This window comes from Bufo gargarizans, unplaced genomic scaffold (assembly GCF_014858855.1).
Source record: "Bufo gargarizans isolate SCDJY-AF-19 unplaced genomic scaffold, ASM1485885v1 fragScaff_scaffold_149_pilon, whole genome shotgun sequence".
Taxonomy (NCBI): domain Eukaryota; kingdom Metazoa; phylum Chordata; class Amphibia; order Anura; family Bufonidae; genus Bufo; species Bufo gargarizans.
In genome coordinates, this window is record NW_025334062.1 from 4,351 (window position 1) to 27,906 (window position 23,556).

General features: G+C 48.9%; 1 protein-coding gene across 5 annotated transcripts in view; it reads left to right on the forward strand.

Moving 5' to 3' along the window:
* Nucleotides 1-856: 856 nt before the first annotated feature.
* The window catches only part of CMTR1 (cap methyltransferase 1), a 46,248-nt gene continuing 23,548 nt past the window's right edge, over nt 857-23,556 (forward strand). For 2 of the 5 annotated variants that reach the window (XM_044272863.1, XM_044272867.1), the window contains exons 1-15: nt 857-961; nt 4,480-4,565; nt 4,825-4,962; nt 5,921-6,066; nt 6,618-6,776; nt 6,860-6,952; nt 8,670-8,741; nt 11,101-11,195; nt 11,666-11,738; nt 14,082-14,280; nt 14,740-14,858; nt 14,935-15,031; nt 16,288-16,420; nt 17,291-17,470; nt 22,954-23,010. In XM_044272863.1, the coding sequence (XP_044128798.1) occupies nt 4,830-4,962; nt 5,921-6,066; nt 6,618-6,776; nt 6,860-6,952; nt 8,670-8,741; nt 11,101-11,195; nt 11,666-11,738; nt 14,082-14,280; nt 14,740-14,858; nt 14,935-15,031; nt 16,288-16,420; nt 17,291-17,470; nt 22,954-23,010 (1,556 nt within the window). In that variant the 5' untranslated portion in view covers nt 857-961; nt 4,480-4,565; nt 4,825-4,829. Of the gene's footprint in view, nt 1,069-4,479; nt 4,566-4,824; nt 4,963-5,920; nt 6,067-6,617; nt 6,777-6,859; nt 6,953-8,669; nt 8,742-11,100; nt 11,196-11,665; nt 11,739-14,081; nt 14,281-14,739; nt 14,859-14,934; nt 15,032-16,287; nt 16,421-17,290; nt 17,471-22,953; nt 23,011-23,556 lie in introns of all 5 variants that reach the window. The other 3 variants (XM_044272865.1, XM_044272864.1, XM_044272866.1) reach the window with 3 other exon arrangements.

Below are 23,556 nucleotides of genomic sequence, written 5' to 3' on the forward strand. Positions count from 1 at the left end.
CTGTCTGTATACTGCACACGGTCAGCTGTCTGTATACTGTACACGGTCAGCTGTCTGTATACTGCACACGGTCAGCTCTCTGTATACTGCACACGGTCAGCTGTCTGTATACTGTACACGGTCAGCTGTCTGTATACTGTATACGGTCAGCTGTCTGTACACGGTCAGCTCTCTGTATACTGTACACGGTCAGCTCTCTGTATACTGTACGCGGTCAGCTCTCTGTATACTGCACGCGGTCAGCTCTCTGTATACTGCACACGGTCAGCTCTCTGTATACTGCACACGGTCAGCTGTCTGTATACTGTACACGGTCAGCTGTCTGTATACTGTATACGGTCAGCTCTCTGTATACTGTACACGGTCAGCTCTCTGTATACTGTACGCGGTCAGCTCTCTGTATACTGTACGCGGTCAGCTGTCTGTATACTGCACACGGTCAGCTGTCTGTATACTGCACACGGTCAGCTGTCTGTATACTGCACACGGTCAGCTGTCTGTATACTGCACACGGTCAGCTGTCTGTATACTGCACACGGTCAGCTGTCTGTATACTGCACACGGTCAGCTGTCTGTATACTGCACACGGTCAGCTGTCTGTATACTGCACACGGTCAGCTCTCTGTATACTGCACACGGTCAGCTGTCTGTATACTGTATACGGTCAGCTGTCTGTATACTGTATACGGTCAGCTCTCTGTATACTGCACACTATGTACTATACACAGGCTGTTGGGCTCCTGTCCCGCGGATCATAGATTGAAGGTTTTCCACAATATACTCAGTATTTGGTGCAGGCGCGGTTTGGGCACCTTCTGACGTCACCTAATCGCGACGGGGGCGGAGCTGGTTCTGAGTGACGTCATTGGTCGTCGCCGGGAGGCGGGAAGGACCCCGGCTGTGAGGGAGTAAACATCCAGAGAATCGAAACCTGAGATCGCAGCAGCGGACAGTGTATCCTGTGCGTGTGACCTGTGTATATGGCGGCTCCGCTCTGTATACAGTGTGTGGTGTCGTCATCTCTCCTGTATAATGTCTACTCTCTGTGTACAGCACATGGCATGACGTGTAATGTATCCCTTCATCTCCGGATAACAGTGGTGGCCAACCTGAGGCCCTCCAGCTGTTGCAAAACTACAACTCCCAGCATGCCCAGACTGTCTTCAGCTATCAGCCTACAGCAGGGCATGGTGGGAGTTGTAGTTTTACAGCAGCTGGAGAGCCGCAGGTTGGCAACCCCGGCCGTATAATGTACATACCTCTCTGTATACGGCGTATCCCCCCGTATAATGTACATACCTCTCTGTATATGGCGTATACCCCCGTATAATGTACATACCTCTCTGTATACAGCGTATACCCCTGTATATTGTACATACCTCTCTGTATACAGCGTATACCCCTGTATATTGTACATACCTCTCTGTATATGGCGTATACCCCCGTATAATGTACATACCTCTCTGTATACGGCGTATCCCCCCCGTATAATGTACATACCTCTCTGTATACGGCGTATCCCCCCGTATATTGTACATACCTCTCTGTATATGGCGTATACCCCCGTATAATGTACATACCTCTCTGTATACGGCGTATCCCCCCCGTGTAATGTACGTACCTCTCTGTATACGGCATATCCCCCCGTATAATGTACATACCTCTCTGTATACGGCGTATCCCCCCGTATAATGTACATACCTCTCTGTATACGGCGTATCCCCCTGTATATTGTACATACCTCTCTGTATACGGCGTATACCCCTGTATATTGTACATACCTCTCTGTATACGGCGTATCCCCCCGTATATTGTACATACCTCTCTGTATACGGCGTATACCCCCGTATAATGTACATGCCTCTCTGTATACGGCGTATACCCCTGTATATTGTACATACCTCTCTGTATACGGCGTATCCCCCCGTATATTGTACATCCCTCTCTGTATACGGCGTATCCCCCCGTATATTGTACATCCCTTTCTGTATACGGCGTATACCCCCGTATATTGTACATCCCTCTCTGTATACGGCGTATACCCCCGTATATTGTACATCCCTCTCTGTATACGGCGTATACCCCCGTATAATGTACATACCTCTCTGTATACGGCGTATACCCCCGTATAATGTACATACCTCTCTGTATACGGCGTATACCCCCGTATAATGTACATCCCTCTCTGTATACGGCGTATACCCCCGTATAAGTACATCCTCTCTGTATAAGGCGTATCCCCCGTATATTGTACATCCCTCTCTGTATACGGCGTATACCCCCGTATAATGTACATACCTCTCTGTATACGGCGTATACCCCCGTATATGTACATACCTCTCTGTATAACGGCGTATACCCCCGTATATTGTACATACCTCTCTGTATACGGCGTATACCCCCGTATAATGTACATACCTCTCTGTATACGGCGTATACCCCCGTATAATGTACATACCTCTCTGTATACGGCGTATACCCCCGTATAATGTACATACCTCTCTGTATACGGCGTATCCCCCCGTATAATGTACGTACCTCTCTGTATACGGCGTATCCCCCGTATATTGTACATACCTCTCTGTATACGGCGTATACCCCCGTATAATGTACGTACCTCTCTGTATACGGCGTATCCCCCCGTATAATGTACGTACCTCTCTGTATACGGCGTATACCCCCGTATAATGTACGTACCTCTCTGTATACGGCGTATACCCCCGTATAATGTACGTACCTCTCTGTATACGGCGTATACCCCCGTATAATGTACGTACCTCTCTGTATACGGCGTATACCCCCGTATAATGTACATACCTCTCTGTATACGGCGTATCCCCCCGTATAATGTACATACCTCTCTGTATACGGGTATCCCCCCGTATAATGTACGTACCTCTCTGTATACGGCGTATCCTCTCTGTATACGGCGTATACCCCCGTATAATGTACATACCTCTCTGTATACGGCGTATACCCCCGTATAATGTACATACCTCTCTGTATACGGCGTATCCCCCCCGTGTAATGTACGTACCTCTCTGTATACGGCGTATCCCCCCTGTATAATGTACATACCTCTCTGTATACGGCGTATCCCTCCGTATATTGTACATACCTCTCTGTATACGGCGTACCCCCCCCCCCCCGTATAATGTACATACCTCTCTGTATACGGCGTACCCCCCCCCCCCCTGTATAATGTACATATCTCTCTGTATACGGCATATCCCCCCGTATAATGTACATATCTCTCTGTATACGGCATATCCCCCCGTATAATGTACATATCTCTCTGTATACGGCATATCCCCCCGTATAATGTACATACCTCTCTGTATACGCCGTATCCCCCCGTATAATGTATATATCTCTCTGTATACGGCGTATCCCCCCGTATAATGTACATACCTCTCTGTATACGGCGTATCCCCCCGTATAATGTACGTACCTCTCTGTATACGGCGTATACCCCCGTATATTGTACGTACCACTCTGTATACGGCGTATACCCCCGTATATTGTACGTACCACTCTGTATACGGCGTATACCCCCGTATATTGTACGTACCACTCTGTATACGGCGTATACCCCGTATATTGTACGTACCACTCTGTATACGGCGTATACCCCTGTATATTGTACGTACCACTCTGTATACGGCGTATACCCCTGTGTATTGTACGTACCTCTCTGTATACGGCGTATACCCCTGTATATTGTACGTACCTCTCTGTATACCCTGTATAATGTACATACCTCTCTGTATACGGTGTATTCCCCCGTATAATGTACGTACCTCTGTATACGGCGTAGCCCCCCGTATAATGTACGTACCTCTCTGTATACGGCGTAGCCCCCCGTATAATGTACGTACCTCTCTGTATACGGCGTAGCCCCCGTATAATGTACGTACCTCTCTGTATACGGCGTATACCCCTATATATTGTACGTACCACTCTGTATACGGCGTATACCCCTGTATATTGTACGTACCACTCTGTATACGGCGTATACCCCTGTATATTGTACGTACCACTCTGTATACGGCGTATACCTCTGTATATTGTACGTACCTCTCTGTATACGGCGTATACCCCTGTATATTGTACATACCTCCCTGTATACGGCGTATACCCTTCTATATTGTACATACCTCCCTGTATAATGGAGGTACTTCTCTGTATACGGCGTAGCCCCCCGTATAATGTACGTACCTCTCTGTATAGGGCGTATCCCCCCGTATAATGTACGTACCTCTGTATACGGCGTAGCCCCCCGTATAATGTACGTACCTCTCTGTATAGGGCGTAGCCCCCGTATAATGTAGGTACCTCTGTATACGGTGTATCCCCTGCAGTATGAGGCGTCGCACTGTCAGTTGTATTTCTCAGTGATACCAGTGGATGGCGCCGGACTTCTGGCCGCTGTATATATTCTGTGGAGAATTAACTCCTTCCTCCTGTTCTCTCCTGCAGAGCGTTGCTCCCGGACCGCCTCGTGATGACCTGACGGAGAGTCACCGTGGATTTCCTCATCTCCTGAGCCGCGCTCCATACCTCCTGTGAGTATAATACCATCTGCAGCCTTGCCAATACTGATACATTGTAACAAACTCTCAGCTTTGATGGACTAGATCAGGATTAGTTTTCTGGATCTGCAACCCACTGAAACCAAGAGCAGCAGCCCCAACCTCCATTACATCCCCCTTGTACCTGATCTGTTGTTGTGTCTGAACAGTTACCTAAACAACCCCCCGGACGCCGATCGTAGATCTCGCTGTGCAGCTTTGTAACAACATGTTTCCCTGTCCCATCTCATAGTGAGAATGAAGAGACGAGCAGAGCGGGAGCTCCAGAGCAGCACCCAAATCCGGCAGAAGAAACGCTTTGAAGAATTGGGGCTCAACTTGAGCTCAACCTCTGATGATGACACTCAGTACAGCAATCATGGCACCCAAGGTAAGCTGCGGGCACGCAGAGAGGGGACACCCAGCCCTTGTATCCCAGCTTACAGCATTCTCTACTGCCCTCGAGTACATCACATGAGCGAGATGTCTACTCCAGGTCCTGTAGGTTCTGCATTCAGATCCCCCAGGTACAGATAGAATACATCTTCCAGGGACAGTTTGAGTGAAGAGACTTTACTTACATTACAGCTTGTACAGGGCTAGCTGAAAGTAGGCAGTCAGCTGACCCTCCCGCAGGCGGAGACAAGCGTCTGACCCTCCCGCGGAGACAAGCGTCTGACCCTCCCGCGGAGACAAGCGTCTGACCCTCCCGCGGAGACAAGCGTCTGACCCTCCCGCGGGCGGCGACAAGCGTCTGACCCTCCCGCGGGCGGCGACAAGCGTCTGACCCTCCCGCGGGCGGAGACAAGCGTCTGACCCTCCCACAGGCGGAGACAAGCGTCTGACCCTCCCGCGGGCGGAGACAAGCGTCTGACCCTCCCGCGGGCGGAGACACGCGTCTGACCCTCCCGCGGGCGGAGACAAGCGTCTGACCCTCCCGCGGGCGGAGACAAGCGTCTGACCCTCCCGCGGGCGGAGACAAGCGTCTGACCCTCCCGCGGGCGGAGACAAGCGCCTGACCCTCCCGCGGGCGGAGACAAGCGCCTGACCCTCCCGCGGGCGGAGACAAGCGCCTGACCCTCCCGCGGGCGGAGACAAGCGCCTGACCCTCCCGCAGGCGGAGACAAGCGTCTGACCCTCCCGCGGGCGGAGACAAGTCATGTTTTTATTAGTTGATAGAAAATGTTGGTTATTGAGAAAGCTGATTGACAACCTCAGTGGGAGCTGCACTCGGGGTCGCAGTGGTTGTCACCCAGCCTTTCACAGAAATAAGGTTATTATTAAGGATCCTTGGTTGTAAATCACACACACCTTTGTGACGTCACTTTCCTGTTTCGTCTCTCCTCCAGAGTCTTCCACAAGTGGCTCCGACAGCGATGGCGAGGAGAAGAGACCAGTTTTCGGGTCTGGGATTAAAGAGGGCAGCCCAGATGCGCTGGCAGAGGGAACGTCTTCCCGCTACGCGGGGTTTAACAGCGTCTCCCAGAAGCTCATGGTAACTGCTGATCTCCACAAACGATTGTTCATTTCCCACAGAATCTGTTTCGGGGCTGTTTGTCAGGGAGGAAAGTTAAGCGATTCATATCTGATCGTCCAGGCTGCACTGACGGCTACTTACCTCCTCACTGATGTAACCTACTCCTTCTGATCACGGCTGTAATACACAGTCACAACCCCGCTGGTTAACCCTTTAAATGCTGCCATCAACAGTATCCATTGGGAAAGTGTGAGATGGGGGCAGCCTCCCTTTATTACGTAACAGGCAATCTTCAGGGCACGACTGAGGACCTTCCTAGGCCCAGAAATCGGGGTCTAATGGAGGTCCCCGGCGTCTGACCAGGCATCTTACTATTAGTATAAAGCCACACATCATGTTAAACGTAAAAATCCTCCTATAGGATTATAAACATAAAGAACTGCACAAAGTATGTCCTAAAGCATCAGATAATACAGGCATCGTCAGAGCTGCAGCCGCCTGTACAACACGTGGTTCTGGTCCGTATCCCGCCATGCCTTCGTGTCGCTGACTCGTTTGTCTTCTTTCAGGCAAAGATGGGTTTCCGTGAAGGAGAAGGTCTGGGCAAGTATGGACAAGGGCGAAAAGACATTGTTGAAGCCTCGAATCAGAGGGGCCGCCGCGGTCTTGGTCTGATCCTGCAAGGCTTTGAGAAGGATCTGAATATAAACTGGAGAGACTTGCCTGAGGTAAGCTAAGGGGGGGGGAGAAGAGGAGGACGGACACAGGCGCGGAGCGATGGCTGGCCCTAACCTTCTCTCTGATGTTCCAGGCCACGGCGTATGAAGAAGTCGATTGGTTCCCAGAATGCACCACAGAGATCCCCGACGCCGATGAGCTGTCTGATTGGATGACGGTGGGCAAAGTAAGTGGTTGATTGCATGATGGTGGGGAAAGTATGCCGGCGATTATCACCTGCCGTAGTGGGACTACTCCCTTAACATTTGCAATATGATGGCATTCTGGGAGGTGTAGTTTACAGCGCCTCATTACATCAGTTCCTCCAGTGCATTGCAGCAGACACTGAACCAGCAGGAGAGAGTTAACTGGAAATCAGCAAAATAGTGAGAGCAGCTCTGGGCGACATGTCCAAATTGTCATAAGTCAGGGTCCCACTGACTGCTATAAAGTGGGGCACCGTGCCCCTCCTAGATGGAGCTCAGATATTTCTGCAGACAGGTGACGCCCCTATAGACGTGCATGAGGTTCAGTCCGTACATCGCAGTGACCATTGGAGGTCGCAGGTAACAAGCCCTCACCAAGGGAAACTCTGCCACGTTATATAGGTATAGGGCATGTTAGAATAATAGCGGGCACCGTATTCACTTATTTCCACGCCCAGTTGACTGAGTTGCCGCCGTGGCCCTGTGACGTCATTGCGGATGACACAACATTGCATACAGCTGTTAGGATAATGTAGTCTTCAACGATATTCCTGCTGACATTAAAAGCTGAGGCCTGACGAATCCCGATACAAGACCCGTCAGGATACGATTAATAAAGTATTAGGGCTGCAGCTATCAATTATTTTAGTAATCAAGTATTCTACCAATTAATCCAACGATTTATCGAGTACTCTAATAAGAAAAAGCTAATTAAAAGAACTCTATAAAAACTCATCAGCTCCCCTGCCATCAGTTCCCCCTCCAGTGCCATCAGTTCCCCCTTCAGTGCCATCAGTTCCCCCTCCAGTGCCATCAGTTCCCCCTCCAGTGCCATCAGTTCCCCCTCCAGTGCCATCAGTTCCCCCTCCAGTGCCATCAGTTCCCCCTCTAGTGCCATCAGTTCCCCCTCCAGTGCCATCAGTTCCCCCTCCAGTGCCATCAGTTCCCCCTCCAGTGCCATCAGTTCTTCCCTCAGTGCCATCAGTTCTTCCCTCAGTGCCACCAGTTCTTCCCTCAGTGCCACCAGTTCTTCCCTCAGTGCCACCAGTTCTTCCCTCAGTGCCACCAGCTTCCCCATGTCATCAGTTGCTCCCCCTCCAATGCCACCAGCTCCTCCCCCAGTGCCACCAGCTGCACCCACTGCCATCAGTTCCCCCACTCCCCCTCCTAGCCAACAGTACCCAGCCGCAGCACCAGGAAACTGAAATACCTTTCCTGTAGGGGCACTGCCAGCACTCCCGAGATCTTCCATCCTCTTTTTTACGCGCTGCACTGGGACCTGACCATGTGTGTACGTTAGGATCCTGTGCGGGCAGGCGGGTGACCACGGAGTGTGAGTAATGGCAAGCTCTTCACTCACACTCCATGGTCACATGGCACAAACGAATCATCAATGCAAAAAATTTACATCAAGGATTTTTTTTGTGTTGAGTTAATCGATTAATTTGAGGTAACATTTCAGCCCTATACAGTATACGCTGTATCGGTCATGGTGTGAACAGAGCCCACGGGAACATTAGCAGCACCTTCTGCGGACTGTGCAGTGATAATCACATCCACAGATACTTCCATCATTACTGACACTGCGCACACGTCCCCTATCTTGACAGAGAGGGTTTGTGAAGTTACAGATCCTCGTCAGTAATGCGTGCCGCACCACGTTGTCTTCTCATGCTCTGCTGCCATCTTGTGTTTCAGCGGAAGATGATCATTGACGATGAGACAGAGTTCTGCCAAGAGCCCCTTCTCCGAAGCCTCCTGGAGTGCAAGGTCTGAATCCTCCCCCCCCCTCTAAGCTATGTCAGAATTGTCACAGGTTTTCTAAAGGTCCCCATTCACATTAGACTGGTGTCAGCCGAACCCGCTGTTTTCAGATGAGACTGGCCGGCAATCTAATGGGCATGGGGAGCTCCTGATCCCAACAGTTGGTTTTGGGGGGAAGAGAAGGATTGGGTGCCTTGAATTTAAACACATGATCCTTTCTTTTGAGATAAGATGTCATCAGAGGGCTCTGTAGGTGGGTCGGGTCAGTGTGTAGGCGGGACGGGGGGGTCAGTGTGTAGGCGGGACGGGGGGGGTCAGTGTGTAGGCGGGACGGGGGGGGTCAGTGTGTAGGCGGGACGGGGGGGGTCAGTGTGTAGGCGGGACGGGGGGGGGTCAGTGTGTAGGCGGGACGGGGGGGGTCAGTGTGTAGGCGGGACGGGGGGGGTCAGTGTGTAGGCGGGACGGGGGGGTCAGTGTGTAGGCGGGGGGGGTCAGTGTGTAGACGGGACGGGGGGGGTCAGTGTGTAGACGGGACGGGGGGGTCAGTGTGTAGGCGGGACGGGGGGGGTCAGTGTGTAGGCGGGACGGGGGGGGTCAGTGTGTAGGCGGGACGGGGGGGGGGTCAGTGTGTAGGCGGGACGGGGGGGGTCAGTGTGTAGGCGGGACGGGGGGGGGTCAGTGTGTAGGCGGGACGGGGGGGGGTCAGTGTGTAGGCGGGACGGGGGGGGGTCAGTGTGTAGGCGGGACGGGGGGGGGTCAGTGTGTAGGCGGGACGGGGGGGTCAGTGTGTAGGCGGGACGGGGGGGTCTGTGTAGGCGGGACAGGGGTCAATGTGTAGGCGGGACGGGGGGGGGGTCAGAGTGTAGGCGGAACGGGGGGGGGTCAGTGTGAAGACGGGACGGGGGGGGTCAGTGTGTAGACGGGACGGGGGGGGTCAGTGTGTAGGCGGGACGGGGGGGTCAGTGTGTAGGCGGGACGGGGGGGTCAGTGTGTAGACGGGACGGGTCAGTGTGTAGGCGGGACGGGACGGGTCAGTGTGTAGGCGGGACGGGGGGGGTCAGTGTGTAGGCGGGACGGGGGGGTCAGTGTGAAGACGGGATGGGGGGGTCAGTGTGTAGGTGGGACGGGGGGTTCTGTGTAGGCGGGACAGGGGTCAATGTGTAGGCGGGATGGGGGTCAGTGTGTAGGCGGGACAGGGGTCTGGCAGGGGGTCTCCTTGTTGAAAACACATACATGTTCAGTGTTGAGCGTGTATGTGTTATGTCAGAATAGATAGCGGACTGCCGAATGAGTGCTTCACCAGCGGGTGTTGAAGGTGTATGGGCCCCTTAATGGCTATGTACATCTTCAGGGGCATTTTTTTTTTAAATGATTTTATATTACTCATTTTGGGCTAAAAATCTTTTTTTCAGTTGGTCTTTATGAAAAAAAATATTGGGCCCTTCTGTCACAAAGGGTTAACTGTCTAGCAGTTCTGCCGATCATCTGATAACCTTTATCTCTAAATTACTAAAAGGTCCTAAAGACTTATTTAAGCTGCATTCTTCTCATTAAGCTAAGAACGGAGCTATAATGAGTGTTTATAAGATCAGAGATAAGGAGCCGTCAGCTGAGCTGCCTGACAGGAAACAGTAAAAATACAGAGCCTGCTACTGGGGAATCTGAAGGCTGTACAGAGAAAGGGGCTCAACATTTTTTTTAGTAAAGAAAGACCAATTGCAAAATGGATTTTTAGCTTAAAATGAGTACAATGCAGTAGATAAAATATTGCCCCTGAAGGTGGACATAGCCTTCTAAGGATCATTCCAGGTTTAGTATTACATTCAGCCAGTACTGTGCTGCACCTACACAATATGCTATCCACTCACCTGCTCCCCACTGCTTGGATCCAGCACATCCCGATGGGATCACATGCGCCACTGAGACCAGACACGAGCGACAGCAGGGCTCATGACCCGGTCTATATGTACAGGCCTGGCACCAGAGGACTGGTGGGGAGCAGGTGAGTGGATTTGACTCCAAATTTGTCTAAAGCTGGAATAACCCTTTAAGGTTGTTACTGATAGGAGTTGTCAGACTATCCCTTTAAGAGGTTTTCCAGTGAAACACTATAATAGCATGAATTAGAGTGGGGTCCAAGCAGCCCACACAATACACGAGGTGGTCGCCCTCCATGAAAATGATAAGGCAGACTCTGTCAGAGTGACCGGGCTACGAGAAATTGGTCCTAGGACTGCGCTTTGTTAGATAGGACTACAAGTCTCAGCGGACCGAGTCTCCCAGCAGTGTATACGTATATCCTGAACAGAGGCGTGTAATCCTTCTACATTATCTGACAGGAGAATTTTCTGGACTTTTCCTGCAGAGCGCATTTGACCAGCTGGAGGGGGAGGAGATGAGAAGAGCCCGGACGCGCTCTAATCCGTACGAGATGATCCGTGGGGTCTTCTTCCTAAACAGGTCGGCATTCTCATCCGTGCCCCGCGATGCTGCTGTTGGGAGGTGGGAGCTAATAAAGGCCCCCAGGCCTGTCATGTGTGGACACCTGCGTGGCCATGCCAGAGGCGTAATACTCAGAAAGTCCTGGTATCGCCACGTCCATACGAAAACACGTAGAAAATACTGAAGTCCCAAAAAAGCTGCGTCATTAAGGGGTTAAAACCAGCAGGGAACGGCATGGACAGCTGAGCTGAATATCTTATCTTAATGTCTGACAACCTCTTGTTACTCAGGTCTTTAGCGCCACTGAACCAAGGGCAGGAAGGATCTGGAGACGGCGCAGGACTTACCCCGCGGCTGTCTCCATCCCTTACTGTTCTGTTAACTGCCTTTAATAACAATATACGGTTAGTGGAGCGTCGGCCACATGAAGCAGCGCTCGCAGTCACTGCATGTCCTGGTATTCAGGCTTATTGTGATCTCTTCTCCAGGGCGGCTATGAAGATGGCGAATATCGACCACGTCTTTGATTACATGTTTACCAACCCCAAGGACCCTCAGGGGGTGAGGAATTCATTTCATTGTTTAAATCCAGGCCCTTAAAAGGCCTTTGTGAACAGGGTGATTCTGTGAGTGCAGCTCTGGAGTATAATGCAGGATGTAACTCAGGATAAGTAATGTATGTACACAGTGACTGCACCAGCAGAATAGTGAGTGCAGCTCTGGAGTATAATACAGGATGTAACTCAGGATCAGTACAGGATAAGTAATGTATGTACACAGTGACTGCACCAGCAGAATAGTGAGTGCAGCTCTGGAGTATATTACAGGATGTAACACAGGATCAGTACAGGATAAGTAATGTATGTACACAGTGACTCCACCAGCAGAATAGTGAGTGCAGCTCTGGAGTATAATACAGGATGTAACACAGGATCAGTACAGGATAAGTAATGTATGTACACAGTGACTGCACCAGCAGAATAGTGAGTGCAGCTCTGGAGTATAATACAGGATGTAACTCAGGATCAGTACAGGATAAGTAATGTATGTACACAGTGACTGCACCAGCAGAATAGTGAGTGCAGCTCTGGAGTTTAATACAGGATGTAACTCAGGATCAGTACAGGATTAGTAATGTATGTACACAGTGACTGCACCAGCAGAATAGTGAGTGCAGCTCTGGAGTATAATACAGGATGTAACTCAGGATCAGTTCAGGATAAGTAATGTATGTACACAGTGACTGCACCAGCAGAATAGTGAGTGCAGCTCTGGAGTATGATACAGGATGTAACTCAGGATCAGTTCAGGATAAGTAATGTATGTACACAGTGACTGCACCAGCAGAATAGTGAGTGCAGCTCTGGAGTATAATACAGGATGTAACTCAGGATCAGTACAGGATAAGTAATGTACATGTACACAGGGACTCCACCAGCAGAATAGTGAGTGCAGCTCTGGAGTATAATACAGGATGTAGCTCGGGATCAGTACAGGATAAGTAATGTATGTGCACAGTGACTGCACCAGCAGAATAGTGAGTGCAGCTCTGGAGTATAATACAGGATGTAACTCAGGATCAGTACAGGATAAGTAATGTATGTGCACAGTGACTGCACCAGCAGAATAGTGAGTGCAGCTCTGGAGTATAATACAGGATGTAACTCAGGAGCAGTACAGGATAAGTAATTTATGTACACAGTGACTGCACCAGCAGAATAGTGAGTGCAGCTCTGGAGTATAATACAGGATGTAACTCAGGATCAGTACAGGATAAGTAATGTATATACACAGTGACTGCACCAGCAGAATAGTGAGTGCAGCTCTGGAGTATAATACAGGATGTAACTCAGGATCAGTACAGGATAAGTAGTGTATGTACACAGTGACTGCACCAGCAGAATAGTGAGTACAGCTCTGGAGTATAATACAGGATGTAACTCAGGAGCAGTACAGGATAAGTAATGTATGTACACAGTGACTGCACCAGCAGAATAGTGAGTGCAGCTCTGGAGTATAATACAGGATGTAACTCAGGATCAGTACAGGATAAGTAATGTATGTGCACAGTGACTGCACCAGCAGAATAGTGAGTGCAGCTCTGGAGTATAATACAGGATGTAACTCAGGATCAGTACAGGATAAGTAATTTATGTACACAGTGACTGCACCAGCAGAATAGTGAGTGCAGCTCTGGAGTATAATACAGGATGTAACTCAGGATCAGTACAGGATAAGTAATGTATGTGCACAGTGACTGCACCAGCAGAATAGTGAGTGCAGCTCTGGAGTATAATACAGGATGTAACTCAGGATCAGTACAGGATAAGTAATGTATGTACACAGTGACTGCACCAGCAGAATAGTGAGTACAGCTCTGGAGTATAATACAGGATGTAACTCAGGAGCAGTACAGGATAAGTAATGTATGTACACAGTGACTGCACCAGCAGAATAGTGAGTGCAGCTCTGGAGTATAATACAGGATGTAACTCAGGATCAGTACAGGATAAGTAATGTATGTACACAGTGACTGCACCAGCAGAATAGTGAGTGCAGCTCTGAAGTATAATACAGGATGTAACTCAGAATCAATACAGGATAAGTAATGTATGTACACAGTGACTGCACCAGCAGAATAGTGAGTGCAGCTCTGGAGTATAATACAGGATGTAACTCAGGATCAGTACAGGATAAGTAATGTATGTACACAGTGACTGCACCAGCAGAACAGTGAGTGCAGCTCTGGAGTATAATACAGGATGTAACTCAGGATGTATGTAAGTAAGTAATGTATTCTGAGATGTCAGACGTGGCGGTCAGAGTACTTTTGCCCTGAATTACATTTTCTCTAATATTTTTGTGATCACCAGCTTTCTCTGTCTCCTCCGTCTTGTTCTTCAGAAACCACTGCTGAAAGACCGAGACTCGGAGCTGCTTTACTTTGCGGATGTTTGTGCTGGGCCTGGGGGGTTTTCAGAGTATATCTTATGGAGGAAGAAATGGCACTCCAAAGGGTTTGGGATGACCCTGAAGGGACCCAACGACTTCAAACTTGAAGACTTCTATTCCGCGTCCAGCGAACTCTTCGAACCTTATTATGGTAAATCTTGTGCTTCTCTTGAAGGGGTCTTCCCGTCTTATGTAGGACGCTGCTCCAGGCCGAGATCACGCCAAGTGCCTTTTGTTACTAAATGTAGAAATATAGAAGCTGAATACGTTATTTTTATTTGCCAATTAAAAAAAAAGAAATCAACATTGTAACGTTCTGCAAAGACCCAGAGGTTGAGCCCTGGACCCCAGCGCTGCATGAGAGGACTTTTCTTCTGCACTGATACATTGTAACAACCTCTCAGGGCAGGAGAGGGATTTCTGCTGCAGTGTTTGCCTCACAGAGTAGACTAATACAGTGTATCAGAAGCTCAGCTGTGAGAAGTATTAGGTCAGAATGTCAACAATATCCTAACAGCAAGCAGAGGTCTTTACTTTGTACGTTGTGACTTTTCTGGGATTAGGCTTCCTTTCTGTGGTTTCTGTAGATTTTTCTTTTCTTGCGTTGCAGGTGAAGGAGGGGTGGACGGCGACGGGGATGTCACTCGTCCAGAGAACATCACAGCCTTTCGCAACTTTGTGATGGACTACACAGATCACAAGGGTTGTCACTTCATGATGGCGGATGGGGTACGTGGGACGGGTCCAGATATGGAGGGTGTCTGCAGTGATGGACACTGTCGGTGATGATGTCTTCTGTTCACAGGGCTTCTCTGTGGAGGGTCAGGAGAACATCCAGGAGATCCTCAGCAAACAGCTGCTGCTCTGCCAGATCCTGGTGGGACTGTCTGTCGTCAGAACAGGTGAAATCTATCTAGCCTATCTCATATCTAGTCACTTAGATCTCAGATCTGGATCTGATTCGCTGCTGGGTGTGATCCCTATCTCATATCTGATCCCTTAGATTACTTCTCTGGATCTGATTGGCAACTGAGGGTGATCCCTATCCCATATCTAGTCACTTAGATCTCTGATCTGGATCTGATTGGCTGCTGGGGGTGATCCATATCTAAGCATTTAGATGACTGCTCTGAATCTGATTGGCTGCTGGGGGTGATCCCTATCTCATATCTAGTCCTTAGATCACTGCTCTGTATCTGATTGGTTGCTGGGGGGGATCCCTCTCATATGTTTTCTCTTAGATTACTTCTCTGGATCTGATTGGCTACTGGGGGGATCCCTATCTCATATGTTTTCTCTTAGATTACTTCTCTGGATCTGATTGGCTACTGGGGGGGATCCCTATCTCATATGTAATCCCTTAGATTACTTCTCTGGATCTGATTGGCTGCTGGGGGGATCCCTATCTCATATCTAATCCATTAGATTACTTCTCTGGATCTGATTGGCTGCTGGGGGTGATCCCTATCTCATATCTAATCTATTAGATTACTTCTCTGGATCTGATTGGCTGCTGGGGGTTGATCCTTATCTCATATCTAGTCCTTAGATCACTGCTCTGTATCTGATTGGGTGCTGGAGGGGATCCCTATCTCATATCTAGTCCTTAGATCACTGATCTGGATCTGATTGGCTGCTGGGGGTAATCCCTATCTCATATCTAATCCATTAGATTACTTCTCTGGATCTGATTGGCTGCTGGAAGTGATCCATATCTAAGCATTTAGATGACTGCTCTGGATCTGATTGGCTGCTGGGGGTTGATCCTTATCTCATATCTAGTCCTTAGATCACTGCTCTGGATCTGATTGGGTGCTGGAGGAGATCCCTCTATCATAGCTGATCACTTAGATAACTGCTGTGGATCTGATTGGCTGCTGGGGTAATCCCTATCTCATAAATGATCACTCCTCTGGATCTGATTGGCTACTGGGGGTGATCGCTATCTCATATCTAATCTATTAGATCACTTGTCTGGATCTGATTGGCTGCTGGGGGTTGATCCTTATCTCATATCTAGTCCTTAGATCACTCCTCTGGATCTGATTGGGTGCTGGAGGAGATCCCTCTATCATAGCTGATCACTTAGATAACTGCTGTGGATCTGATTGGCTGCTGGGGGTGATCCCTGCAGTTTCTTACATATGATTTCTTTCAGGAGGACACTTCATCTGTAAGACCTTTGACCTGTTCACCCCGTTCAGCGTGGGTCTCATCTATCTGCTGTATTGCTGCTTTGAGCGCGTGTCTCTCTTCAAGCCAGTCACCAGCCGGCCAGCTAACTCCGAAAGGTGAGTGGTCACGGACATGGCGGATGGTAGATGAGATTGGTCTCCTAGGTAATTAGTTGCACTGAGTATTGAATTATCAATACCCAATCGATACTTTTGTACCGGTATCGATTCGATACGGGGATTTGACATTTACCGATACTAGGCTGCACTACTGCTCTCAGCGCGCTCCATGTTCTCCTCAGCAGCACAGGATATAAGGAGTCTCTCCTCCCCCCTTGTGCCGCTGCTGCCAATAAGATGACAGACGGGAGGAGGGGTTGTGGCCACTTCGCCACCAATGATGACTATTAATATAAATACAGGCGGCGGGTGCCGGCGGCAGAGTCACATAGCCGGCATCCGACTTCTATGATAGGGCGCTGCGATCCGCGGCAGTTAACCCCTCAGGTGCGGCACCTGAGGGGTTAACTGCCGCAGATCGCAGCGCCCTGTCATAGAAGTCGGATGCCGGCTATGTGACTCTGCCGCCAGCACCCGCGTCTAACACCAAAATATTAAGTTTAAATCACCCCCTTTCCCAATTTTATATATAAAATATATAAGCAACAAAAAAATAAACACATTACATATCGCCACGTCCAAGAAAGTGCGAACTATTAAAATATTACCAATATCTCCTATGCGGTGAACGCCGGAACAGAAAATCAAAACCACGCGATTCGCCATTTTTTTGTCGCCTTGTCCCTCCAAAAAAGTTTTATTTGCATGGTATCTAATAGTATCGAGTATCGCAATACTTTATTATGGTATCGTGACAAGCCTAGTTGTAATCCAACTTGTAGACGTCCCCCATAGACACGGTACTTCTGGGAGCAGAATGCCCAGTAATCCGGTAGGTGACCAGCAGTCGTCTTGCCCTCTCCCTAGGTACGTGGTGTGCCGCGGCCTGAAGGTGGGCACAGAGGACGTACGCAACTACTTGTTCACTGTCAACCTTCGCCTGAACCAGCTGCGTAACTCTGAGCAGGACGTGAATCTGGTGGTGCCGCTAGAAGTGCTGAGGGGCGACCGGCAGTATTATGACTACATGGTGCGCTCCAATGAGAGGTGAGGGCGGCCTACAGGACCCGCAGACTGGGAGACTGTCAGCCACAATGTTTAAGATAAAGCGATGACTGTTACTAAGTAGCAACTGACCGAATGGAGAGAAACTATCAACAGCATTTAGACCTTAAATCCAAGTTTAGGGGAGGAAAATGCTTTTATATAGACTTTACATCCAGAATGGTGCTCTGATGTCTTTATAGGGGCAGGTTCTGGTCCTAACACAGGGCTCCAAATACCCTGCATCATGTAGCCTAGAGATACATGACAGAATCTTGGCTGCCTGCAGCCACCACTAGGGGGAGCTCACTACATACAGGTTACACAGCCACCACTAGAGGGAGCTCACTACATACAGATTATACAGTCACCACTAGAGGGAGCTCACTACATACAGATTATACAGCCATCACTAGAGGGAGCTCACTACATACAGACTATACAGCCACCACTAGAGGGAGCTCACTACATACAGATTATACAACCACCACTAGAGGGAGCTCACTACATACAGATTATACAGCCACCACTAGAGGGAGCTCACTACATACAGATTATACAGTCACCACTAGGGGAGCTCACTACATACAGATTATACAGCCACCACTAGGGGGAGCTCACTACATACAGATTATACAGCCACCACTAGAGGGAGCTCACTACATACAGATTATACAGTCACCACTAGAGGGAGATCACTACATACAGATTATACAGCCACCACTAGAGGGAGATCACTACATACAGATTATACAGCCACCACTAGAGAGAGCTCACTACATACAGGTTACACAGCCACCACTAGAGGGAGCTCACTACATACAGATTATACAGCCATCACTAGAGGGAGCTCACTACATACAGATCATACAGCCACCACTAGAGGGAGCTCACTACATACAGATTATACAGCCACCACTAGAGGGAGCTCACTACATACAGATTATACAGCCACCACTAGAGGGAGCTCACTACATACAGATTATACAGCCACCACTAGAGGGAGCTCACTACATACAGATTATACAGCCACCACTAGAGGGAGCTCACTACATACAGATTATACAGCCACCACTAGAGGGAGCTCACTACATACAGATTATACAGCCACCACTAGAGGGAGCTCACTACAGACAGATTATACAGCCACACTAGAGGGAGCTCACTACATACAGATTATACAGTCCACCACTAGAGGGAGCTCACTACATACAGATTATACAGCACCACTAGAGGGAGCTCACTACATACAGATTATACAGCCACCACTAGAGGGAGCTCACTACATACAGATTATACAGCCACCACTAGAGGGAGCTCACTACATACAGATTATACAGCCACCACTAGAGGGAGCTCACTACATACATTATACAGCCACCACTAGAGGGAGCTTCACTACTACAGATTATACAGCCACCACTAGAGGGAGCTCACTACATACAGATTATACAGCCACCACTAGAGGGAGCTCACTACATACAGATTATACAGCCACCACTAGAGGGAGCTCACTACATACAGATTATACAGCCACCACTAGAGGGAGCTCACTACATACAGATTATACAGCCACCACTAGAGGGAGCTCACTACATACAGATTATACAGCCACCACTAGAGGGAGCTCACTACATACAGATTATACAGCCACCACTAGAGGGAGCTCACTACATACAGATTATACAGCCACCACTAGAGGGAGCTCACTACATACAGATATACAGCCACCACTAGAGGGAGCTCACTACATACAGATTATACAGCCACCACTAGAGGGAGCTCACTACATACAGATTATACAGCCACCACTAGAGGGAGCTCACTACATACAGATTATACAGCCACCACTAGAGGGAGCTCACTACATACAGATTATACAGCCACCACTAGAGGGAGCTCACTACATACAGATTATACAGCCACCACTAGAGGGAGCTCACTACATACAGATTATACAGCCACCACTAGAGGGAGCTCACTACATACAGATTATACAGCCACCACTAGAGGGAGCTCACTACATACAGATTATACAGCCACCACTAGAGGGAGCTCACTACATACAGATTATACAAGCCACCACTAGAGGGAGCTCACTACATACAGATTATACAGCCACCACTAGAGGGAGCTCACTACATACAGATTATACAGCCACCACTAGAGGGAGCTCACTACATACAGATTATACAGCCACCACTAGAGGGAGCTCACTACATACAGATTATACAGCCACCACTAGAGGGAGCTCACTACATACAGATTATACAGCCACCACTAGAGGGAGCTCACTACATACAGATTATACAGCCACCACTAGAGGGAGCTCACTACATACAGATTATACAGCCACCACTAGAGGGAGCTCACTACATACAGATTATACAGCCACCACTAGAGGGAGCTCACTACATACAGATTATACAGCCACCACTAGAGGGAGCTCACTACATACAGATTATACAGCCACCACTAGAGGGAGCTCACTACATACAGATTATACAGCCACCACTAGAGGGAGCTCACTACATACAGATTATACAGCCACCACTAGAGGGAGCTCACTACATACAGATTATACAGCCACCACTAGAGGGAGCTCACTACATACAGATTATACAGCCACCACTAGAGGGAGCTCACTACATACAGATTATACAGCCACCACTAGAGGGAGCTCACTACATACAGATTATACAGCCACCACTAGAGGGAGCTCACTACATACAGATTATACAGCCACCACTAGAGGGAGCTCACTACATACAGATTATACAGCCACCACTAGAGGGAGCTCACTACATACAGATTATACAGCACCACTAGAGGGAGCTCACTACATACAGATTATACAGCCACCACTAGAGGGAGCTCACTACATACAGATTATACAGTCCACCACTAGAGGGAGCTCACTACATACAGATTATACAGCCACCACTAGATGGAGCTCACTACTACAGATACAGCCACCACTAGAGGGAGCTCACTACATACAGATTATACAGCCACCACTAGAGGGAGCTCACTACATACAGATTATACAGCCAGCCATCACTAGAGGGAGATCACTACATACAGATTATACAGCCCATCACTAGAGGGAGATCACTACATACAGATTATACAGTCACCACTAGAGGGAGCTCACTACATACAGATTATACAGCCACCACTAGAGGGAGCTCACTACATACAGGTTATACAGTCACCACTAGAGGGAGCTCACTACATACAGATTATACAGCCACCACTAGAGGGAGCTCACCACATACAGATTATACACAGTCACCACTAGAGGGAGCTCACCACATACAGATTATACAGCCACCACTAGAGGGAGCTCACCACATACAGATTATACAGCCACCACTAGAGGGAGCTCACTGCATACAGATTATACAGTCACCACTAGAGGGAGCTCACCACATACAGATTATACAGCCACCACTAGAGGGAGCTCACCACATACAGATTATACAGCCACCACTAGAGGGAGCTCACTGCATACAGATTATACAGCCACCACTAGAGGGAGCTCACTGCATACAGATTATACAGTCACCACTAGAGGGAGCTCACTACATTTTTCGCTGAGTAAAGGATTTGTGTTTGGAATCTCTAAGATTTGGAACAGCTGAGGGTTTCTGAGAGATATCAGCTTTTTGATATGCTTAGGCTACTTTCACACTAGAGTTTTAGTTTTGCAGTATTGAGATCCGCCATATGGGCTCAGTTTTGTCCCCATTCATTGTCAATTGGGACAAAACTGAACAGAACAGAGTCACCAGAATGTATTCCGTTCCGTTTAGTTGCGTTCCCAGACCGGAGAGCAAACCGCAACATGTTGTAGCTTGCTTTCCGTCCTGGGATGCGGAGCAAGACGGATCCGGCATGACACCCAATGCAAGTCAATGGGGACGAATCTGTTTTCTCTGACACAATAGAAAACGGATCCGTCCCCAATTGACTTTCACTGAAGTTCATGACGGATCCGTCTTGGCTATGTTAAAAATATTGCAAACGGATCAGTTCATAACGGATGCAGACGGTTGTATGATCAGTAACGGAAGCGTTTTTGCTGAACCCAGCCGGATCCAGTAAAATTGCTAGTGTGACAGTAGCCTTAGGGTACTTTCACACACTAGCGTTAGAGGAATCCGGAAATCCGTGTGCAAGCGGATACCATTTGTTTCCAGATGCGGATCCGTTTGACAAATGCATTGAAATTAAGGATCCGTCTCTCCGGTGTCATCCGGAATAACGGATCCGGTATTTATTTTTCTCACATTTTTAAAGGTCTGGATCAGTTTTTCTGGAACACTTGATACCGGATCGGGCAATAATACATGTTAGTGGAAAATAATGCCGGATCCGTCTTTCCAGCAAGTATTCCGAAACTTTGGCCGGAGAAAATACTGCAGCATGCTGCGGTATTTTCTCTGGCCAAATACCGTAAAAGTGACTGAACTGAAGACATCCTGATCGAATTACTCTCCATTCAGAATGCTTGGGGATAAAACTGACCAGTTATTTTCCGCTATAGAGCCCCTAGGACGGAACTCAATGCCAGAAAAGAATAACGCTAGTGTGAAAGTACCCTTAGGGCCCTTTCACACTTGCGTTGTCCGGATCCGGCATAGAGTTCCGTCGTCGGGGCTCTATGCCGGAAGAATCCTGATCAGTTTTATCCTAATGCATTCTGAATGGAGAGAAATCCGTTCAGGATGCATCAGGAGGTCTTCAGTTCAGGACCGAAACGTTTTTTGGCCGGAGAAAATACTGCAGCATGCTGCGCTTTTTGCTCCGGCCAAAAATCCTGAAGACTTGCCGCAAGGCCGGATCCGGAATTAATGCCCATTGAAATACATTGATCCGGATCCGGCCTTAAGCTAAACGTCGTTTCGGCGCATTGCCGGATCCGACGTTTAGCTTTTTCTGAATGGTTACCATGGCTGCCGGGACGCTAAAGTCCTGGCAGCCATGGTAAAGTGGTAAAGTGTAGCGGGGGAGCGGCATACTTACAGTCCGTGCGGCTCCCAGGGCGCTCCAGAGTGACGTCAGGGCGCCCCACGCGCATGGATCATGTGATCGCATGGCACGTCATCCATGCGCATGGGGCGCTCTGACGTCATTCTGGAGCGCCCCGGGAGCCGCACGGACTGTAAGTATACCGCTCCCCCGCTCCCCACTACTACTATGGCAACCAGGACTTTAATAGCATCCTGGCTGCCATAGTAACACTGAACGCATTTTGAAGACGGATCCGTCTTCAAATGCTTTCAGTACACTTGCGTTATTCCGGATCCGGCGTGTAAATCCGGCAAGTGGAGTACACGCCGGATCCGGACAACGCAAGTGTGAAAGAGGCCTTGGTTTTATTTTCTTTAGTGTTTGCAGTATTTCTGCTTGTTGTCAGTGAATGGTTAACACTTGTTAGCATTCTGAGCCTGACCATGTACCTGACTTTCTTTTTCTTGCAGTTATTGTGAGTTTCAGATAAAAGCTTTGGCTAAAATCCACGCCTTCGTCCAGGACTCGTAAGTAAAACCGTTATTGGCCGGTAGTATTAATTTGCAGGATGAAGCTGCGCTGCGGTGTGCCGCGTACAGGGCCTCTGCTACCTGGGCCCCTCAGCCACAATCCCTCAGGGAACTTCAGGCCGGGTTCACACGGCTAAGATCCGCCTTATACAATACAGTGGCAGATCAGTCGGCGGACCGCCCTCTGTCGCCAGCGCGGTTTTGGCAGCAGAAATATTAACAGAATTTGCAGAAAGTAAATGCTAGCTATTTCTCGCCCAATTTCCTTGGGGGACACAGAAGACCTTGGGTATAGCTCATCTCCCTAGGAGGCGTGACACTAAGTGAAAACTGTTAAGCCCCTCCTCCACAGCTATACCCTCAGCCTGGAGAGAGAGACTGCCAGTTTTTGCTTAGTGTCCAAGGAGGCAAGACACTCCCTGCTACTGCAGGGCTGTTTTCTCCTTGTTTAAATTTTGATTTTTACTTTTTCTTTTCTTTTTGTTCCAGATCATCAGGGACAACAGAGTCGCACTAGACCTCTCTGTTTCTCCCGGGGTTGAG